At 39.8% G+C, this 22,889-nt stretch overlaps 1 protein-coding gene across 3 annotated transcripts in view; it reads right to left on the reverse strand.

The window, feature by feature from the left end:
* Positions 1-4,945: 4,945 nt before the first annotated feature.
* LOC145351109 (fasciculation and elongation protein zeta-2-like) overlaps positions 4,946-22,889 on the reverse strand; it is a 128,638-nt gene continuing 110,694 nt past the window's right edge. Inside the window, exons 6-10 of one of the 3 annotated variants that reach the window (XM_080200738.1) lie at positions 21,318-21,398; positions 15,551-15,626; positions 14,612-14,677; positions 10,900-10,927; positions 4,946-7,105 (exon numbers count right to left, since the gene is read on the reverse strand). In XM_080200738.1, coding sequence (XP_080056864.1) covers positions 10,917-10,927; positions 14,612-14,677; positions 15,551-15,626; positions 21,318-21,398 — 234 coding nt within the window. In that variant the 3' untranslated portion in view covers positions 4,946-7,105; positions 10,900-10,916. The remainder of the gene's footprint in view (positions 7,106-10,899; positions 10,928-14,611; positions 14,678-15,550; positions 15,627-21,317; positions 21,399-22,889) is intronic. The other 2 variants (XM_080200737.1, XM_080200739.1) reach the window with 2 other exon arrangements.

A 22,889-nucleotide genomic window follows, 5' to 3' on the forward strand; every position in this document is an offset into this window, starting at 1 on the left:
TCGGTCAGAATAAAAACAATGAGGAAGTTTTACAGCATTGTTCAGAGCATATTTACAGTTGCATTTAGATACATCTCCATATCATGGCTACCATCGACACCACAAACCGCCGACTTAAAGTAGAGAGAATCTCACTCACCTGATGAAGGAGCAGCACTCCGAAAGCTTGTGATTCCAAATAAACCTGTTGGACTTTAACCTGGTGTTGAGAGATTTCTTACTGTGCATTTAGATAAGGTTAGGCTTCAGATTTCTGCTAATATTTAGCTGCATAACCACAATCTAAAATCTTCCATGAACCAATGTAATTGGCAATCTGTAGTTTTCGACTTAAAGAGCATTTCTTGATGTATTTGAGAATAGTAATCTTGTGTAGATTTATTGATCTTTAGTAAGGTTGCCCAGTCCCCCCACCTGTGAGCTAGCTTTCGGGTTTAAAATGACAAAACATCACCTTACGAGAGCTGTTCTGAACCACTTAATCAACACACTGATAACACAGCCTTAGTAAATTAAAATTTTTTTTGATATGAAACCACTTTTCTATTCGACGACCAACACTGTTGGTACAAACACTCAAGATACTTGATGCAATCCAGGACAAAGCAGTCCACTTGCTCAGCAGCCTGTCGACCATCTTATACATTTACTTTCTCCACTAACCAGTGCACAATAGCAGTGGTGTGTGCCATCTATAAGATGCATGGCAGCAATTCACCAAGGCAGCAATTTTAAACCTAATTCGGAGCATCATTTGTGGCTCTGCCTTCAGTTGCTACAGCTCTGAGTTCTGTAATTCCCTCTCTCTAAACCTCTTTTTAATCTCTTTTTGGCACTCTTTAAAACCTACATCTTTGACTAAGCTTTTGGCTATTTGGCCTAATATCAGTCTGTGGGGCTTGGTCTCAAATTTTACCTTATAGCATTCCTGTGAAGCACTTTGGGATGTTTTATGCTGGGTCTGCTGGATGCTGCCAGTTGGTACTTTTAATGTTTGACTTCCTTTGAACCGAATTCCCTCGCCCTGCTGAGTGGAAACAAAGCCAGTAAAAATAGGAAATGAAAAAACAATTACGGCCAAAATTCTCCGGCCATTCACGTCCCATTGCCACTGCAACCGAGGCCAAAGAATTTGGCGCTGAGCCGGATCTCCATTCATCACAGCGGGACCGGAGAATCCTGCTGGCATGAACGGCTGAAGAATTCAAGTCAATGTTGCAAATCTGAGCGGCGCATATAAACAGCCACAGTATGCATTACAGATAGTGGTTTGGAGCCTTGTTCGGTGAGTTATAATATACACTTTGCGCTGTCAGCTATCCAATGGGATGTTTAAAACTGAAATTAACTTGAGCTGCAGTTAATTCTTTCATCAAATATTAATAGTTAAATGTTCCAGGGTGCACAGTTTTAACATGCAGACTCATCAGAAGTTGCAGTACAAACTGAGTACATTTGGCAGATTCGCTCCCCTCCTTAAAGAATATTAAATCAGCAATCTTAGAGTCATTAAGCTCAATCTGGTACATCAAACCTGTTTGTAATTTTTATCCAAAAGTTTTCTTCTTTTTGAAACAGACTTTAGAAAGAAATTAAGTTTATGTACTAAAACCAATTTCTTGTTTTTATTTCCCACGATGGAAATGATAATGCAGATGATTATTTAATACAGGGGATCATACACAATGTCCCTTGACATCTCGCAGTTCATAACTAGAAGGCGGCAATGTAATGACCTCTGGGGTGAGAAACAATTAACTGAACTCCCCTTCCATCTATGATTCAGTGAGTTTTGTCTGCTTTGATGCTGAAATGCTTTGGCCAGAACACCCAGTTATGTGCTAAGCTGATTTTTTTAAATTCATTCGAGGGACATGGGCATTGCTGGCTGGCCCTTGGAGAGCAGTTGAGAGTCAGCCATATTGCTGTAGCTCTGAAGTCACAGACGGGATAAGGATGGCAGATTTCCTTCCCTAAAGGGCATTAGTGAACCAGATGGGTTTTCCCGACAATCAACAACGGTTTCATGTCATCTTATTTCCAGATATTTTTTATTGAATTCAAATTCCACCATCTGCCATGGTGGGATTTGAATTCGGGTCCCCAGAACATTAGCTGAGTTTCTGGATTAATAGTCTTGCAATAACATCACAAGGCCATCACCTTTCCTGATCACAGCCAGAGTACAACATGCCTGTGTCTCTAACCCTAACTCTAATTGGCATTATCTAGTTCATTTTTCTCCAAAATATAATATATGGTATTAAAAGTGAATCTTCTTTGTTCATTGCTTTTCTATTTCTCTTCCATTCTTTTTAAATATTTAGTTACATCCAAAGTCAAATACCTACTCAACCGCTTTCCTCTCCTTTAAAAGCCTCCACTAAACATAAGAACATAAGAAATAGGAGCAGGAGTAGGCCATCTAGCCCTTCGAGCCTGCCCCGCCATTCAATAAGATCATGGCTGATCTGTCGTGGCTCAGTTCCACATTCCCGCCCTCTCCCCATGACCCTTAATCACCTCTCTTATCAAAAACCCATCAACCCGCGTCTTAAAAAATATTTAGCGAGGTAGCCTCCACCACTTCAACGGGCAGAGAATTCCAGAGATTCACCACCCTTTGAGTGAAGAAGTTCTTCCTCAACTCTGTTCTAAACCGCCCCCCCCCCCTTATCTTGAGGCTGTGCCCCCTAGTCCTACTATCCTTTCTGAGCGGGAAGAGTCTCTCCACCTCTATCCTATCCATCCCATTCATCATCTTATACGTCTCAATGAGATCTCCCCTCATTCTTCTAAACTCTAACGAGTACAAGCCTAGTTTATTCAGCCTCTCCTCATAGCTCGACCCCCTCAACTCCGGCATCAGCCTAATAAACCTCCTCTGCACTCCCTCCAAGGCCAAAATATCCTTGCGTAAGTACGGCGACCAAAACTGCACACAGTACTCCAGCTGCGGCCTCACCAATGCCCTATACAGCCGCAGCAAGACCTCCCTACTTTTATATTCAATCCCCCTCGCTATGAAGGCCAGCATCCCATTCGCCTTCCTGACCACCTGCTGCACCTGCAAGCTGGGTTTTTGCGACTCATGCACAAGGACCCCGAGGTCCTTCTGCACCGTCGCCTGCTGCAGTTTTTCGCCGCGTAAGTAATAATCCTTCCTACCATTATTCCTACCAAAGTGGACCACCTCGCACTTGCCAACATTAAATTCCATTTGCCATTTCCTGGCCCATTCGCCCAGCCTATCTAGATCCTTCTGTAGACTCTCCACACCCTCCGCACAATTTGCCTTTCCACCAATCTTGGTGTCATCAGCAAATTTTGACACCCTACAAACAAATCAGTCTGAACATAGCTAACACTATTCCTCTCCCATCATTGTTAGTTGTCACCAAAAGAGAAAATGTTGGAGTACCTCAGCAGATCTGGCAGGATCTGTAAGGAGAGAAAAGAGCTGACATTTCAAATCCAGATGACTCTTTGTCAAACAAATGCTTACAGATGCTGCCAGACCAGCTAAGATATTCCAGCATTTTCTCTTTTGATCTAAGATTCCAGCATCTGCAGTAATTTGCTTTTATTATTGTTAATTGTCAGTTTTCTCCTTTGGGTGATTTATGCATGCACACAACTTCATTGTTTCGCCTGACTTTCAGTCTTCTCTTGTTTTCCTCTTCTTTCCCTACTCTCTCAAAGCAGTGTTATTTTTATTTTTTTAACCCCATCCTTTAAGTTACAAAGCCAATGCCCAGAATGGACCAGGCAAACCCAAATCCATTCCTTGCTTGCTCCAAAAACCAAATTCAAAACCCAATTGAATCCAATTCAAGGTTCCCTCAACAGAGGCAAACAAAGTCCAAGCTGACAAGATCCTATCTTGGGCTTGGTCTAATGCTTGCTCTCAGCCAAAACGCTAGGAAGCAATAGCAGTGTTTTTTGCTGTAATCCCTGTGCAATGGGTAACAATCAGAATGAGATCATTTGCAGGTATATGAGGCTAGTTGCAGATATAGGCCTGTACCTCCTGATATCAATTAACTCAGTACAGAATAGGGATCAAAACTGGATCCTTTCTGGTCTTTGTGGCTCAACCAGAGTTACATTATCAGGACAAGTTGCATCAACTAGGCTTGTATTCACTCTAATTTGGATTGAAGTGTGATCTAACTGAAACATGTTTAAAATGGTTAAAGGGTTTAAAATGGAAGATAGTGAGAATCTATTTCTTAAGGTGGGGGGAGCTCTAGTAGAATTAAAATGAGAACTGGAATATTCGAGCATGATGAGAGGAAGAATTTCAAAACACGGAGTGCTGGTAAACTGAATTCCCTCTTCTAACAGGGGGCAAATGGAAACTTCAAAATTGAGATGGATAAGGGGAGGTAATAGCATTAAAGGTTACAAAATTGTAAATTGATTTGAGACACATCAGCCATAGTATACTTAAAATGCAGAAAAAGTTTGTGGCTGAAAGGCCTGCTTCTGGTTACTCAATAAATTAATCAGATCAGTTACCTTGTTTTCATATTGCACAATGACCGATACCATTGATGTAAACTATTACCAACACATTTTTCAAAGCATGAACACACAAATACAAGGCATTTGCAGCCTTGTTATGTAAGAACATAGGGTTATAACCTTCTCTTACATGTGCTACCTGACCTTCAAACCTCCAGGTCAGGCGACCCCATGGGTACAGTGTACACTTCAGACTAGTTTCAGTTGAATAAAAATAGACACAGTATATTCAAGCCTTACTGCAATCTTCTCATACATGAGCCATCTGACCTTTCACCACCTGCCCCCCCCAAGGTCAGGTGACCCAATGTTATATCCAACATTGGATTCCACTACCACAATTACTTTATTATCATGGCACCGAGAATCTTTGCTTTGATAAAAACTCTACAATGCACATTTTCACCATACTCCAAAATGTGTAAATCAAGTTTATTTGTTCTCAAAGAGTTGCAATATGAAATAAAATTACTGCCACAAACTTTACAAGCTGCCAAAGGTACAGGAATAATAAATTAAGACTACTGCCACTTAAAAAATATTGATAATCTACATGAGAATTAACAAAAACATTGCCACAAGGTCAGTTATTTCACAGCTCAAAAGAAAACCATACCAAGTTACAGGGTTATTACAGCATGTGTATACACAGGCATGCTTGGTTCAACAGACAGGTACTGTTAGAAGGTGATGTGCTTCAGCATAGTTTCAGAGTAATTGCTCATGCAGCTCGAATAATGTAGCATTACCAGCTTTTAATTTGTATGCTTTGTGCATGTCTACTTTCCTCTTCTGTAAATCTCATGTGATGGGTACAGTACAACGACAAGGCTCTGCTTCCCACACAGCAGTCACTTCACTGGAGCCACCAGCCAAACTTGCGAGCAACTGTATTAAATCTGGACTTCCACTTCAAAACCGCTGCATGCACTGGGGTTCGATATAGTGTGAACTGATTCTCAGTCACATTTAGGGGTTTAATTATCATCATTTTTGTTGATAAGTTTGGCAGTGAAAGGCAAAGAAAGGAGGGATAAATGAGAAAAGGAGTACAGTCAGCTCTTTAAAAAAATCCTATTATACCTTAACTGAAAACCACAGTACGTACACAGTTTACAATCATGGTTAGCATGCTGCCTTTAATTTACATATGGGCTAAACACATTCACAATAATATCCTCTTACGTCTACCATTAAGAAATATATAATTTAACTAGACTGCTAATGATGAACCTATTAACATTCATTGCACATGATTAGCATAAATCAGTATGTTTTGATGAACTGAGACACGGGATGAATACAAAACATTCAACAATATGATCCATCAAACAGAAGCCTGCATGCTGGGTCCGGTTTGGGTTGAGTAGCGTTCTGATTCAGCTGGCACAATTCACAAATCAAACTCACTTCCTTTTCGTGTAGTAAACAAAGATGTTGTAGCCAATTGATGCTCACTTTTATTTCAGCCTCCCTGCTTTTGTTGGCCTATCTCAGCTTCCATTTTACACCTAAAAGAATTCAGTACTCTCCTCAAATAAACATGAGCTTCCAAAAGATCTTTTTCAAGACACAACAAAAGCACAATGGAGGCCAATATCGATAGCATTATGGTCACATTGCTATGAAAATATACTTTAAAAATACCCAAGCGAGGGACAGTTTTTGAAGGTGGGGAGAGGAAGGACCAGGTCTCAGCTTTTGTAACCAATAAGAGTAATTCTTCAATAACATTTTGCAGTGTACAATCTAAATTGAGTTGCTTGGCAGAAAAAGCAAATCTATTGGCAGATGAGCTCCTCCTTCATTACAACATGTGGTCTCAAATCCCATCTCTGGGGGGATGTTCATAAACAGATCACACAAATTTACAGAATTCTGTTTGTTTGCAATCAGCAGCAACTTGGGTACTTATTACATTTTCAAACCTGGCACTCGTTTAAAACCCCCAAAAAGGGCTATTAGTCAGCACTGCAATTCAGGAGCCATGATGTGACAGGGTCCCTCAGTAGTGCAGTTAAATTATTTGTTCCCTTTTTGAAAATTAGCATAATTGGAATAAATAATAAAATACAGGTCTGCTGCTTTATGGGTTTGGTTAAAATTCTTGAGCCTATTTACATCCACTGTTGCTTGAACAGTTTCCCTTAATGATAAAAAGTTAACTTCTCTAGATCCTACACATTGTAAAAATAGATATTACGCTGCTAATACAATACTCATGGTTAAAACTGTACAGCTGTTCTTTTGTTCTACGCTCTGGTAAAAACAACCAGCTGGGTTTGCACTGGGGCATGGTGGTAACACTTGAACCTGCAGGCAGGTTGTCTAACACTGTCGCTACGATGTCTGGGGTGGGGGGGGAGAAATCTTCACTGCCATGCGATAAAACTACTCTGAGGACTAGTGAGATTAAAATAGGACAAGCTAAGCAAGACATTCTAGGATAAGATAAATTAGTAGACTGGGAAGCATGGGAAAATAAAGGTGTTTTTCTCTTCATGGGAGTCAGCAGAATGCGATCTTCATGTCCCTCTGGTGTGAAGAAACAAGTGCTGGCTTTAAGTTGGGCAGAGCACTGCAAAAAGAATAGAAGCACATTATTAGTAGAATTGGAAATTACACAGAATTTACAGCACAGAAACAGGCTATCTGCACCAACCAGTCCATGCCATTCTTCATGCTCCACTCAAACTTTGACTAGCTAACGGCATACCCTCTATTTCTTTCTTCCTCATACATTTAGGTAACTTCCCCTTAAATACATCCATATTAAATACCATTTACCATGCCATTAAATATATACCATTTGCCTTAGCTACCCTACATGGTAGCAAGTTCCACATTTGCACCACTGTCTTTGGTAAAGAGATTTCTTTTAAATTTCCTATTTGATTTTTTGAGAGTGTCATATTGATGACCTCTAGCTTTTCACTTCCTCATAACCGGAAACACATTCACTATCTCTTTTTGCCAATTCCATCTTTAAAGATGGACATTAGGTCGCTCTTCAGTCTTATCTTTTCAAGAGAAGAGATTCAGCCTATCCTGATAAGCATAACCTCACAATTCTAATCACACGCTTGGCAAACAGCAGAATTACCATTGCTGAATTTCGTACCAACATCTTGGTCATTACTGACCAGAAATTTAACTAGGCCAGCTATATAAATATCATGGCTACAAGATCAGGTCAGAAGTTGAGAATCCTGCAGTGAGTAGCTCACTTCTTGACTCCCCAAAGACTGTCTTAACATCTACAAGGCACAAGGATGTGATGGAATACTTCCCACTTGTCTGGATGAGTGCAGCTCCAAAACGATCAAGAAACTCAACACCATCCAGGACGAAGCATATCATACACCAACTTCCATGTCCACTCCTTCCACTACAGCAGCAGCAGCGCATGCCACCTTACTGCAGCACCTCATTAAGGATCCATCAACAGCACAATCTAAACCTGTTATTCGACCATTTAGAAGAAGGGCATCAGGTTTAAGGGAATACCACCCATTGCACATTCTCCTCCAAGACAGGTGTACAGTTAGGTGGGGTGCAGTAGGTGTTGTGGGGACAGAAATACAAATCTCAAGGAGGTTTGAATTCAGGATTGAGGAAGTGATTGCTTTTGTGTCGATCCTTGTGTCCTATTTGGACATGATGGGGGGAGTTTTCCCATCCCACCCGCCACAGGAATCGTTGTGGGCAGACCACACAAAGTCTGTTGACCTCAGGTGGGATTTTCCAGTTTTGGGGTGAGCCTGATTTCTAGTATCTTTTGTGTGGGGGGAAGAAAGCTTTCTGATTTCACCCTGAAATGGCCTTGCTCTAATTTAAATTTTACCCTCTCGTGTTCTGGATTTACTCACAATATTTTTATTTTATAATTTTAAACAGCTTGATGGAGACATCCTCAAGGCAATACAAATCATGTTTATGAAATCTGTCACCATAATTCAACCCTTTAAATCCCAATATTATTCTGCTGAATTTGCATCGTATCCACTCCAATATAACCCATCTGAGATGTGGGCTGGGATTTTCTGGCCATGCTCACCCCAAAACTGGAAAATCCCACCTGAGGTCAACAGACTTTGTGTGGTCTGCCCACAACAATTCCTGTGGTGGGTGGGATGGGAAAATACCCCCCATCATGTCCAAATAGGACACAAGGATCTACACAAAAGCAATCACTTCCTCAATCCTGAATTCAAACCTCCTTGAGATAAAGGCCAACATTCCATTAGTTTTTTTGATTATGTTGCATTCTTGTGCACTAGCTTTTACTGATTTGTGTACACAGACACCTAAACTCCACCACTTTCAGTCTTGCATCAAAATATTTAATCATCTTTCTTGGATCCGAAGTGGATGATCTCACATTTCCCCACAATGAACTCCAATTTTCAACATTTTGCTTACTCATTTTAGTTAGTTTCCATCCCTTAGTACTTTCCACCTCCCATCTACACAATTTACAGTGCTTTCTATTCCAAGAATGTGTTTTAGTTTGTTTGGTGAGGAAGAATTGGGGCCAGCAGGAGGGGAGGAAAGACAGAAGCATCTAAAAAGAAGCTTATCTGCTATGAAAGGGGAGCTGTGAGAAAGCTCATTTGGTTTTTTTCAAGATGCTATAATGTTTTTCAGGGTTCCTATCCCAGACTAAACCTGATGGAAAAGTGAAAAAAGTGTTTCAAAATTTGTAATCATAAACTTCCATCACCCTCCACACACTCACCAGGGGAGAAAGATTTTGGCATAATACTACTACCAGCTACCTGCACAGCATTCTTCAAGAACAATGTTATAACTGGCGCTATGTGAATGAATTCCTAGCTCTCAATTTCCAAAAGCACCAAGACAGAATCACAGAAACCACACAAAAGTTAGGGTTCAGAAAGAGGCCATTCAGACCATCATGTGTACGCAAGCCAAAAAATAAATAGAAACTAGCCTCTCATTTTAATCCTATTTTCCTACTCCATAGCCATTGCAGGTTACCACCCTTCAGGTATAGATTCTTGTACCTTTTAAACGAATTGAGCATCTCTGCTGCAACCAATTTGGGCAGTGAATTCCAGACGCTCACCATCCTCTGGGTGAGGAAGCTTTTTGTCATATGCGCTCTAATCATTCTGCTAATCTATGCCTCCTAGTATTTGGTCCTCAGCTAGAGCCAACAAATCTTTCCTGTTTACACAATCTAGGCCCCTCATAATTTTGCATACCTCAATTAGGTCACCATTCAGTTTCCTCTGTTCTAAGGAAAGCAACACTAGCCTATCCACTTTTTCCTCTGAACTGCAATTTTCAAGCCCTGGCAACATTCTGGTAAATCTCCTCTGTAATCTCTCCACAGCAATTACAATGTGATGACTAGAACTGTAGCAAGATTCCAGCTGTAGCCTGACCAACATTACATCCTTGCTTTTGTATTCGATACCTCACCCAATAAAGAAAAGGATTCCATAGCTTTCTTTACCACCTTATCCACCTGCCCTGCCACATTCCCAATCATATGCAAGCGCTACCCAAAAAATCACAAATAGAACACAGAGCTAGTGTTCATTGTAGAGAATCTGGTCTGCTGGAAGACAGAGAATACACTTCAGGCCCTTATATTAATTAAAAAGATACAGGGCCTTAAAAGCTCACCCTCAATGTGATTTACCTCTAGGTTGGTTCATTATCCTGCAGCAATTTTACATTCCAGCTTTAGAGTCCATTAATGACTTTAGTTCCCCTAATTAGCTGTCCTATACATCACTAGAGACTTCAATTATTACAGATGTTAAGAAACCAAGTAATTTATTTCGAAGATGAGGCATGTCATTCCACAAAGGATGTGAGGGTTTCTCCCAATACCAAAAACTTCAGTGACTATATGTCTAGTTTATTTTTCATTTAGTAAAAAGGCTCACTAACTGTACCAGATCTATGAAGATAAAAGCACAGCATGAATGCTGCTGCTTCCCATCCAAAGAGAATGCCATGCATATGTGAGAGAAAAAGAACAACTTTTTGTGGAGAATAGGAAGTCAGGTGACTTATTACATAAGTTTACATTATAAACCTCTTTCTACTAGCAGTGCTGTGATGAAACATATCTGCTTGAGAGTGAAACACAAGGTATGGTATACATTGTATTAACAATGAATTGGTTAAAAGGTAGTTAATTAGAATGTCTGGGAAGGTGGTAAGCATGCATGAAATCCCTTCATTAGCATAACTCTCTCCCACTATCCAAGTAATAAATCCTTTTGCATCATGTTAAATGAGCAGGATACCAGTTCCTAAGAACTGTATAAATATACAAGTTTTAGTTACATTAAACATCCCAGAGCCCCCTGTTCTTCAGACAAATACACAAACCTCAGTCAATCCAGCCTTTATACGAGCGCTAGCACAACAAAAAAGCAAAACAAAGAAAAGTCAGGTAAAAGAGGAAAGAAAATGTAAATTCAACAGAAACAAAAATCAACAAAAGAAAAAAAACCTGAAGAGAATTAAAGACCAAAACAGTTTTTCAATCCACTTTACCACTGTTATTAAATTCATTTAGGTGACTTTGAGTTTATTAGTGTCACAAATGATCTTTCAATTTTGAAGTGAATCCCCACTGGAACTATATACCTCCATGTGGTCAGTATGTTCTCAAACAGAAAGGAAGCCAAAGCTTAGTTCTGGACCTTCCACACTAATCACCAGAAATGGTCAACAGGGAGCCCATAGGTGTAAAATGGAATAAATGTTAACTATCTCTATTCATGGGCAGCTCAGTTCTCTAAAGCTGTACCGTCTGATTGCTAACCTGAAAGGTTGCATGGTTGTCATAACCAAAGCTGAGTTGTTAAATAGGCTACAGACTCAAACCTGTATTCTGGGAGAAAATCACACTCTTCCTATCACCATAATGACTAATGGATTAGTCTGATATTAATTTTACAACTGCTTTTGAACATCCATACACTTAGGATCTTTGCAATTCTGTTTGGTGAGTTTTTTTTATAAGATATTTTGAACACCTTTAAAGAATGACATCTGAAGCACTTCTATTCGGAAATATCTTCTGGATTATCTATTACTTTCAACAATTCAAAGAAGTTCTGAACTGGATTTAAAAATGTTCCTTTACATGTATTAAATCTCACTGAATAACTCTATGGAGGTGATCACCCTCCCACCTCTTGCTTTTACTCAAGCACACTTACTTCCCAGGTACAAGGCATGGTAAGGAGGGAGGGCCCTCAAATGCTGGGTTTACACCTCTTTGTTTTGCCCTCGTAATTGCTGGGGGTTCCCTGATGGAGTTTGCTCTCACAGAATTGTAACGGTGCAGAAGGCCATTTCGCTGATCATGTCTGCACCAGCTCTCTGAACAAACTCATCCTGTGCTATTTCTCTGCCTTCTCCCCATAATCCTGCACATTCCTCCTTTTCTGATAACAGTGTAAGTCCCCTTTGAATGCTTTAATTGAACCTGCCTTTACCACACTCTCAGGCAGTGCATTCCAAACCCTAATCAACCACTGCGTGAAAATATTTTTCCTCATTTGACTTTCGCTTCTTTTGCCAATTACTTTAAATTTGTGTCTCATCTTTGAATTTGTATTCTTGATCTTTTCATGACTGGAAATAGTTTCTCCTTGGCTACTCTGACCAGATCCCTTAAAATTTTGAATACCTTTATCAAATCTCTCAGCCTCTTTTCTCTGAGAAAAACAGTCCTAACCTCCTCCATCTACTTTCATAACTGAAGTTTCTCATACCTGGAGCCATTCTCATGAATCTGTCCTGCACTCTCTCTAAATCTTGCACATATTTCCTAAAGAGTGATGCCTAAAACTGGACACTCTACTCTAATTGAGGCCAAACTTGTGACTTACAAAAGTTTAACATAAACTCCTTGCTCTGGTACTCTATATCCCCATTAGTATTGCCCATGATACCGTATGCTTTATTAATCATGCTCTCAACCTGACCATCTTCACTGATTTATGTATGTGTATATATATCCAGGTTCCTTAGCTCCTGCATCCACTTCCAGTCTGAGAAAATCCAAGGCCCAAGTCCTGAAGGCAGTGAAAAGGTAAGTCTTTTCTTTTTACAAGACTAAGAAGACGGCCATTATGACTGGAGGTCTTCCAACTAGTCATCTTGGACAGCCATCAACAGCACCAGAGCTGGTGGCTGTTACGTCAGGGTAATATTGGACATTTCTGTTCTCATTTCTGGATACACCTCTGCACTCCGGGAAGGTCAAACCAATGAAGAAAGCTTTAATCTCCAGAACTACATGCAGCTTCAAGTCAGGTCAGGTAGAATGCACTTTGGGTATAGGTAGGCTGGGGGTGGGTATTCAATGAATGTTGTAAAGGCGATCTATAAGAATTTTCCTTAAAAATTGAAGTGCCATCCCAGCCCTAACCATGAGGTTGAAAACGCTGGCTAAATGATTAGACATAGGCCATATTTCCAGAAGTCAATTGCAAAACTATCACTGACTGAATTATCCATTTCCACAGGTTCACAACAACAATGGGGGGAACAAATCCATCTGTCTACGTGGTACAATTTTCTACAAAGTGTATTTAGCTTTCTACTCTGTTCTTTTACTTTTTATTAATCATTTTTCTCTTTATCTTCATTGTCATGTGTTGAACAATTAGAGTTAGCTTGCTGTAATGTGTCTGAAGAGTAACTTAACAATGGCAAATTTGCTTACAGCAAATCAGTGCTGTAATCAGAGCTTTCTGTTGTACACCTTTAGGCAATGAAGGTTGCTTAGTAACATGCCATATTGTTTCCAGATAATGCACATTGTGTGTGTAGCATGCAGAGAAAGGCTTTGTGTTTGAAGCGCTGTCACAGGATGAAAACCCTTCAAATGAAATTTCTCTGCTACAAGCTTTCACTTTGACAACAATCTAGTTACATTTTAAGTTGTATTCATGAATAACAATTAATAAGTTATTTCTAGTTTGGAAGGAAATAAAACCAGAAAGGAAAGAAGAGGAACAGCGTGCGGTAATTAATGTATTTGATGCCCTCAAGCTTTACAGGCATAGAATCACTTCTGAATGGTCACCCCAATTTTTATAAGCAAGTTGAAGGCATGGTCATGCCTCATGATTTACTGGTCATTAGTGCTGGAAAATAAAACATCTTTTCATCTGAACATGCAGTGTAAGCATTAGACACTACTAGATCAGTTATAGAATGAGCAAGATACACAGTATATCTATTAACATGTCCCAATAATAAACTCAGATCCAATTTTAGAAAGGATCCTATAAAAATGTACTTAGCTGCCTGAGTAACAATATTACCAGCATACATTAATCATTGTCACCAAAAATATCCACAGCAATTCTTCAGATTACCCTCCATTATTTTAGAGGAGTCTCTGAGGAATCACCATTTCATGGGATAACTCTGAACTTCTGGCCAACGGAGATTGGGGAAACCCCATGCAAATTTTGCCTAAATGTAAGCACTTTACATGGCAATATAGTACTCAAACAGGTCTTGCACAAATTCCAGTTAATATTAGTTGGCAACACAGCAAGTGTTTTAATGTCACTGTGTTCATCATTTATTGGCAAAAATGGTTTGCCAAACACCTCCATGAACATATGGACTGTTTAACATCCAAGAAGATATCACTAGTTTACCTTTCTGACCTGGTAAAATTATGTTAAGATGCAAGATAGTGATCTATCAGAATGCTTTCAATAGTCTTAGATTTTAGTAGGCCATTAGTTCTAAGTATAGTCACCAGATCTTGATTTTACATTTGGCTGATGCACAACCAAAATCTTAAAGTATCTCACGTAATCAAATACGGCAAATTTTAGTCTTCTGCCTGTACTAACAAATGCTGACAGTCTCAATATAGGTCAGGACCGCACCATACGTTTTGAAATAACCATGTTTGAATAAAGGAATTAGTTGAAGCATGTTAGAGATCATTGCAATAAATTTCAAAGCAGATATAAGACAATATCAAAGTACAGACCAAATTTATCAGCAATTTACTTATTAATGGATCAGTGAACAATTTAGAAAGTAATTCTGCACTAACCTTTCAGAATGTAATCTGTCAGCAAGCTTGGCACTCTCTCACTATCTTCCTTCATTGCCTGAAGGACTTAAAAGGAGATGCCAACAATTAGATTTCCAAATTAATGCTTTCTTAACTCAGGAAAAGCTAAGTACAATAGGCAAAGAACAGAGATCTTTTGCAATATTTTAAATAATCAGAGGACTAAACACATAGCAGTCGCAACTATAAATTACAATCTATTTAAATGGAAATGGGCATGAATAAATGCACTGTATCAGTAATTGTTTTGTGCTCACTATTTTAGCAACAAACAATAATACATTAAAACTGCAGGTTGATTCAGATTTAGCCTCTAAATACATAAGCCCTTTTTGTAGTAAATATCATGAAGCATAAATCAGGAACAACATAAACCAGATAAGACCAATAAACCAATTTCATGGGACTATCTTTTGTACCATAATGGTGCCAGAGGTATGTCCAGTGCTGTCCTGGACCACCAATTCAACTGCACCGAATGGGCTACCTGAAATTTTAATGGGACAATATTTGGGAACAGTGAACCTAGTTCGCAAATATGTTTCTGGTTAATTCAAACACGGTGCACTTTCAGTCAGCAATGCTTTGAACCATTGGTCCTTTCTGTCTTTAGGACCATCTACTGGCAGCACCCATCATAAAGGCCACCTAATGCTATGTATACTATCCACTTCTGTATACCAATTTAGGGTCATCAAATTACAGCTTAAGTTCTGCCACTTACTTGAATTGGTTTTAGCTCACTAACATGAGTAATTAAACACAATTGAACAAGGGTAATTCAATCTGCTCCCAGTAAATTATGAGAATAAAAAAATACATAATAATTTATTAGAAATAATGGTAAAATAAATTCTTCTCTCAGTGTTTTCAGAGTTCAGTTTAACATTTGGAATCTATAAAATCATTTATACTCACTTTTGGTCAAGATTTGAAGATCTTCTACAGATGGTGGGCCAGCCTTTTTCTCATAAGGAATGACTGTTGTCAAATACTGTCATAAAAAGAGTGAAATAGATGGTAGTGATCTGCCATGTATAACATTAGGATATAACTGGTAACACAAGTTGCACTTATCCATCAAATCCGTCTGAATCACCACTGGCTGCAGGCTAAAGCCAGTGGGAGGAGAGGCTGAGGGAAAGCTTCTAGTAATGTCCAATCATACTAAATTCAATTACACCATTACATGCTTTTTACTCAGACACTGGTAAATGTCAAATTAGCATCTGACATTAAACATCAAGCCTTCAAAATTCACCAAACATGCAGGTAAATAACTATCATACATCACAGTTGTTACTGCACCTGAACAGCACGATAGCAGACAGACAATATACTCAGGAGGTATTCCTCCACACGGAACAATGAGAAAAGAGGATGCATGAATTTATAACCACTGAAGGGCCATAATGACAGAGTGTCGTCAATTTATTCAGAGGATTGATAAGTACCATACAGTATGTACAGCTGCACAGAATTGACAATCATTCCTCTCTGGTCACAGGAGAGGTGCTGGAGCTCTGGAGGACAGCCAATGTGGCACCATTATTCAAGGAGGAAGGAAGGAAGGGACAAACCAGGGAAAAATACAAGCCAGTCAGTCTAACCTCAGTGTTGGGTAAATTATTGGAGGCAATTCTGAGAACGGAATTGGAGAGGCAAGGATTAATCAAGAACAATCAGCTTGGTTTTGTTAAGGGGTGGTCATGTCTGACCAACAATTGAATTTTTTGAAGAGGTGACCAGGTGTGTAGATGAGGGCAATGCATTTGACTTGGACTTCAGCAAGGCTTTTGACAAAGTAAGATAACTTCACATTTATCCACATTAACTGCCACTCCCCTAGCCAAGCACTTCCAGTACAGTTACAACACTGACATTTACCTGAAAATGTGCAAAATTGCCCAGGTATGTCCTGTACACAAAACAGGACAAATCCAACCTGGCCAATCACTGCCCCCTTCCATCTACTCTTGATCATCAGTAAAGTGATGGAAAGGGTCATCAACAGTGCCATCAAACAGCTCCTGCTCAGCGACGCCCAATTTGGGTTTCGCCAGGATCACTCAGCTCCTGACCTCATTATAGCCTTGGTTCAAACATGGACAGAACAGCTGAATTCTTGAGGTGAGGAATTAACTGTTGCAACGCACGTATTCATTCCTTAAATATTAGCCATTGCCTATCCACTGCCATAGCTTTTGATGAAGTTCCGCAATCTACTGTGACCAACTCATCCCTCATTGCTTCATAGTTTCCTTTGTTTAGATGTAGGACTCTAGTTTTGGATTGGACTACTTCACTTACAACCTAATGAAGAATTCCATCATGTTATGGTCACTGTTCCCTAAAGGACCCCTTACAACAAGATTATTAATCATTCTCATTGCACAATATCAAATCTATGAGGGCCTGTTCCCTCATTGATTTCTTGGCGTACTGGTCTAAAAAAAATTCACACGCACTCCAGTAATCCATCTGCTACAATACTATTGCTAACTTGACTTAATGTTGATTAAAGGCACTCATGATCACCGTAGCACCCTTGCTACACGCCTCTCTAATTTTCTGTTTATTGTTGTCCATTGCCTTACTACTATGTAGAATACCGATTATTCCATCACACTCCTGACTTGTGCCTCATAAATGGGAGACAGTTTCTGGAGAATCAGGAAGCAATTTACTCGTCACAGGATCCCTAACTTATATGCTCTTGTAACCACAGTATTAATGTGGCTAGTTCAGTTCAGTTTCTGCTCAATAATGACCCTCAGAACGTTAACACTTGGGGACTCAGACGCCACTGCCATTGAATGTCAAAGGGCAATGGCTAGATCCTCTTTCTTGTTAGAGATGGTCATTGCCTGGTTACTTGTGTGGTGCAAATGTTACTTTTCACCTGTTAACCCAAGCCTGAATCCTGTCCCGGTCCTGTGCCACTTGATAGCACTGTTGATTAACCCCTTCCCCCATTTTATTGAGATTGAGAGTATACCGATGGGGCAGTAAACAGCCAGGTTGAATCTGTACGGTTTCTTGTTTACAGAACATACCAAGGCAATTTTCCATATTGCTAAGTAGAAATCAGTAGCTGTACTGGAACAGCTTGGCTAGGAGCTCAACAGGTTCTGGAAGTCTTTAGTACTAGAATATTGTCAGGGCCCATACCCTTTGCAGTATTCAGTGCTGTCAGTCATATCTTAATTTCATGTGCAGTTAAGCAAACTGGCTAAAGACTGGCACCTATGATGCTGCAGCCCCAGGAGGAGGCTGAGATGGACCATCCACCCAACACTCCTGGCTTAATACTGTTGCAAGTACTTCAACCTTATCTTTTGAACTAATGTGCTGGGCTCCCCATCATTAAGTATGGGAATACTTGTGGAACCTCATCCTCCACTGAGTTTTTTAATTATCCACTGCTATTCATGACTGGATGTGGCAGAACTTAGATCTGTTCTGTTATGGAACCACTTAGTTCTATCACTTGCTGCTTATGTTATTTGGCTCGCAAATAGCCCCGTGTGGTAGCTTCACCAGGTTAACAACAACTAATTTGTAGATTCGCCCGGTGCTCACTCACACCGCCCGTCTGCTCGCACCACCCGCCCGCTCACTCCCTCTCTTCAAGGTTGATTTCCTGGCTTGCACATGTTTGACCTGATGCAATGAGACACTTCATGGAATCTGAAGTTAAAGTTGAGGACTCCCAGGATAACTCCATCCCAACTGCATACAACAGTGCTGCCATACAGAGGGAACCTCAGTCTATTGTCCTGTTGAAAATATAGCACAAAGCACCTTCTTTTAGCATTGCACTGAGGTAGTGCCACCTTTAATCAAGGCATCAAATTGTCAAGCTACATGTGGTTCAGCATTTACTATACGTTAAACAGCTCATGATTTTGCTTACTTTGTTGGACCATCTTTGAATTCATGGACAGTGCAAGGTGACATCAGGTCTGACCAATACAATTACGACAATTTTCTCACATATTGCCATTGCACTAATAGGAAATATTTTTATGCCAAAAATCATGAAAGAGGTGTATTTCTTGTCAAATGAGACAACAACTTCAACATTTTTCAATAACATTCTTTGGTGAAATGAGGATGAAAATTACTTTCACATTTCATCAATAAGCAAAAGACTAATGTAAACCTCAATGCACAACGTTTGATGCAATTTTCTCCCCAGGAGACCTGATCAAACTATAATCCTGATCAAAGAACTTTTTAATTTATCAAATCACTTCATATTCCCAACTATTCCCAAGTATTTATCAAGAAATAATTCTCAGCCAGTCAATTTAGTATTTTCATTATTTAACTTCACATGAAGACAAGAACTCTGGTTCTGTCATCTTTATATGAACGTGTCATGATTCAAAAAGGAACTGTGGCGTGAACAGCAAAACCCATCGAAGTATTACAGCTAATTCTAGATTTTGGCAATGCCCTGAGGGTGCTGAGTAAAGTCCAGGTGCTTCCTTATACTCAAATAATACAGTAATCTCACTGGCTATTAAACTCACTTCTACGTGTAAGGGGCAGAAAGAGACATGGCAACAAGCAAACAAATTCCCACAAACAGCAATGTGATGATATCCTGCCTTTGCAAAGTTGATTGAGGAATAAACTTAGGCCAGAACACAGCAGAACCCTGCTGTTCTTCGAAATAGTGTCATGGCATCTTTTATGTCCACCTGAGGTTTAACATCTCATCTGAAAAATAGCATCTACGAGAGTACAGCACTCCCTCGGCACTGTATTAGAGTGTCAACTTTGATTTTTGTGCTCAAATTCTGGAGAGAGAAGTGAACCCAGAGCCTTCTAACTTGATTAACACACAAATGCATTACAGTTGACTTCAGTATCTTCAGCCAAGAAAAGGCAATGTAAGCTTGGATTCCTGCTCCCAAAATATATCAAACAATCCTTGTGTAAACGCCAGATGAGAATGGTTGAAACTGATGCTCTCTCTGTTCATCTGATGCCCTTGGCCCTTGAGTGGAGGTGGTCAAGGGGTTTGAAAAGTTCTTGTGCGTTATTTGCCGGAAATAAGAAGCTGAAAGAGAACATGTTGTAGGGGGTAACATTTTAGCATGGGTGAAGGATTAGCTAGCTAACAGGAACAGAGAGCAGGGATAAATAGGTCATCACCAGTGTCAAGACTGAATGTCTGGTAGCTAAGTTTGCTGATAACACTGGGATAGATCGGGACAGTAAGTTGCCAAAAGCAGGCAGAGACACCAAAAAGATATACAGACAGGTTAAGTGAACGATCAAAAATTTGGCAGATGGAGGACAACGAGAGAAAATGTGAAGTTATTCACTTTGGCAGAAGAATAGAAAGCAATATACTATTTAATTGGAGAGCTATTTCAGAAGTAGCAGGTACAGCAAGTGATTCAAAAGGGAAATGAAATGTTGCCATTTACTGCAAAGGAAGAAGTTTGACCGCAATTGTACAGAGCATTGGTGAGACTACACCTTGAATACAGTTTTGGTCTGTTTATTTGAGAAAAAAAATATATATAGAAGCACTACTGAGAAGGTTCCCATTCTTGGGTTGAGGAGCTCATCTTATCAAGAAACACTGAACAGATTGGGTCTGTACCACTGAGTTTAGAAGAATGAGCGGTTGGTTACCTTATTGAAACATAAGATCCTGAGGGAACTTGGCTCAGTAGATGATATGAAGGTGTATCCTCTTCTCAGGGTGATTAGGATTAGAGACGATCATTTAAGAATAAGAGGTCTTCCTTTTTAAGGCAAGCATGAGAGGAGAATTTTTTTCTTGCAAAGGGTCAGTCAGTATGTGGAATTCTCTTCCCCAGATAGCTGTGGAGGCTAAGCCATTGAATTTATTCAAGGTTTTTGATAGACAAGGGACTCAAGATTTATGGAGTCAGAAAGGAGAGTTCAGAACACAACCAAATGGCGGAGCAGGCTCAAAGGGCCAAATGGCCTACTCATGCTCCTATACTCAGCAGTCCAGTCACTTCTTCATTTGCATATTGTTAACATATCTGATCATTTTTGGCCAACAAAAATCTCCATAAATTGTAATTACTGAAAGAACAGGTTGTGCAAGGCATGCAGCATTCTTTACCAGTAGATGGCACCATTTCACAGCCAGGCAACCAACCAGACATGCTATGCTTCTGTGTTTCTCCTAACCTGTACTGCTGTTTGTTTCCCTCAATAAACTTTTCACGACTTACGAAACATGCTCTAAATCAAGATGCCAAGTTTGTTATAAGTCAAGAATTAGATTTGCCCTAATGAATTTATTCTTAGGATAATTAATGGTTGAATTAAAGTTCCTTATTCACAGCTAAGCTATTTCCTGGTGGCTGTTATGTTATCAGTGGAATATCTTCTAATCATCAAGGGGAGATCCATTGGGGTGACATAGCAAATTACTTGCTATCTGAGAGACTGTCCTGCAGTCATTATTGCCGGCTGTTAAGGTACAACAAAAGATCTGCTTTCTTTCCCATGTTAGCGGGAGACCCAACTCTACAAAAGCATTTTAATCTTATTGGATAAACAGAGAAACTGTGTACATAAAATTTATGTAGCATCAACCCAGCGTATGATCACAAATGAAGTGGGCAGTAGCCACGTGAAATAAGGTGACCGGAAGGGAAATAAAAATATAAACCATACAATGCACCTGTTTTTCACCACCTGAGCTTCCAAATGTCTGGCGAAAGCCATTCTGAATGACATTTGAGAGTCCCTCCATGCTGAAACGCTGAAGCAGCAGAAAGCAGAAAAAGGACAGAGAAAGAGCACATGAAATCACAGGCTTGCAACCAACACACACAGCAAGGACAAGAGCAAGAAGATACAAGATGAGGACCAACTATTAAACATAAAGCATTAAACCAGACATTAAAAGATCACCTTTACAATGTTGAAAAATACACACTTTATTAACAAGCCCAAATTAAAATCCTGCCAGCAAGTTTCATGTTTCCGAATCTAGAATTTATCTTTAAAAATCAGAACCTCTGCATCATTTGTGTGGAAAAATAATTGCCGTATCACTGTAATCAGCACTGTGATATAATAAATAAGGGATCACATCTAATTTCTCAACTTCACTTTTGAGTTATTTAGTTAAATTCACCTGAATATAACACTAATTATAACATGATACATTGACCATCAGAGAAAAGTAAATAATCTTAAGAATTCAACTTTGATGCAGAAATATATCTTGTCATCTGAATACTTCCATTCATTTCCAAAAATTGAATGAATTTGAGGGGTTTTTAAAATTTCTTTCTAAATTCCATCCTTGAAGATTTTCATGGCTGTGAACAAGAAGCTGTAAGAATATGAAAGCGACAGAACTTCTGATAGCAAAACTGGTGGAGATGAGGCAGATTGATAATTCTCATCATTTGAAATAATCTAATTAGTTCACATAAAGCAGACTCTACGTGGCATATTCACTGCTCTGTCAACTGACATTGTTGAAACACTTTCAACATGTGACCATCTTAATGACCGAAATTTTACCATCCCGTCCGCCACAGGAATAGGAGCGGGCAAGGAGCGAACCATGGAAAGGTCGTTGACCTCCAGTGGGATTTGAGAGTTTCAGGGCGAGTGAGGCTGGAAAATCTTGCCTAATATCTCTCTTTGTAAGAAGCCACTTTGATATTGCAGCTGATGTTCGGGATGATACAGTGGCACGGTGGTTAGCACTGCTACTCACAGTGCCAGTGACAATTCCAGCCTCGGGTCGCTGTCTGTGTGGAGTTGGCATATTCTCTCCGTGCGCTTCCTCCAGGTGCTCCGGTTTCCTCCCAAAATCCAAAAGGTGTGGGGGTTAGGTTGATTGACCATGCTAAATCAACCCTAGTGTCGGGTGGTTAGCAAGGTAAATATGTCGGTTATGCGGATAGGGCCTGGGTGGGATTGTGGTCGACGCAGACTCGATGGGCCGAATGGTCTCCTCCTGCACTGTAGGTATTCTATGAAGATTCTATGAAGAGTAAGCTATATGTTACCAGCCTTCATGGAAGTTGGCTACACTGTGGTGGCCATCATTTTGCATTGGCACAGACATTTTGGTCAGGATGCACAAGCAGAGTAATGACAACATTGTATTGCTGGGAGGAAATAGTGGCAAAGTGTGCCGTACTGTTAAGCGTGCATGCTTGCACTGACCCAGGAAAACCAGGCACACAATCAGAAAGACTCTAAATGGAACTGTTGGTCTAACAATATCTAA

The sequence above is a fragment of the Carcharhinus amblyrhynchos genome, chromosome 12 (assembly GCF_965287045.1).
Source record: "Carcharhinus amblyrhynchos chromosome 12, sCarAmb.v2.hapA, whole genome shotgun sequence".
Classification (NCBI taxonomy): domain Eukaryota; kingdom Metazoa; phylum Chordata; class Chondrichthyes; order Carcharhiniformes; family Carcharhinidae; genus Carcharhinus; species Carcharhinus amblyrhynchos.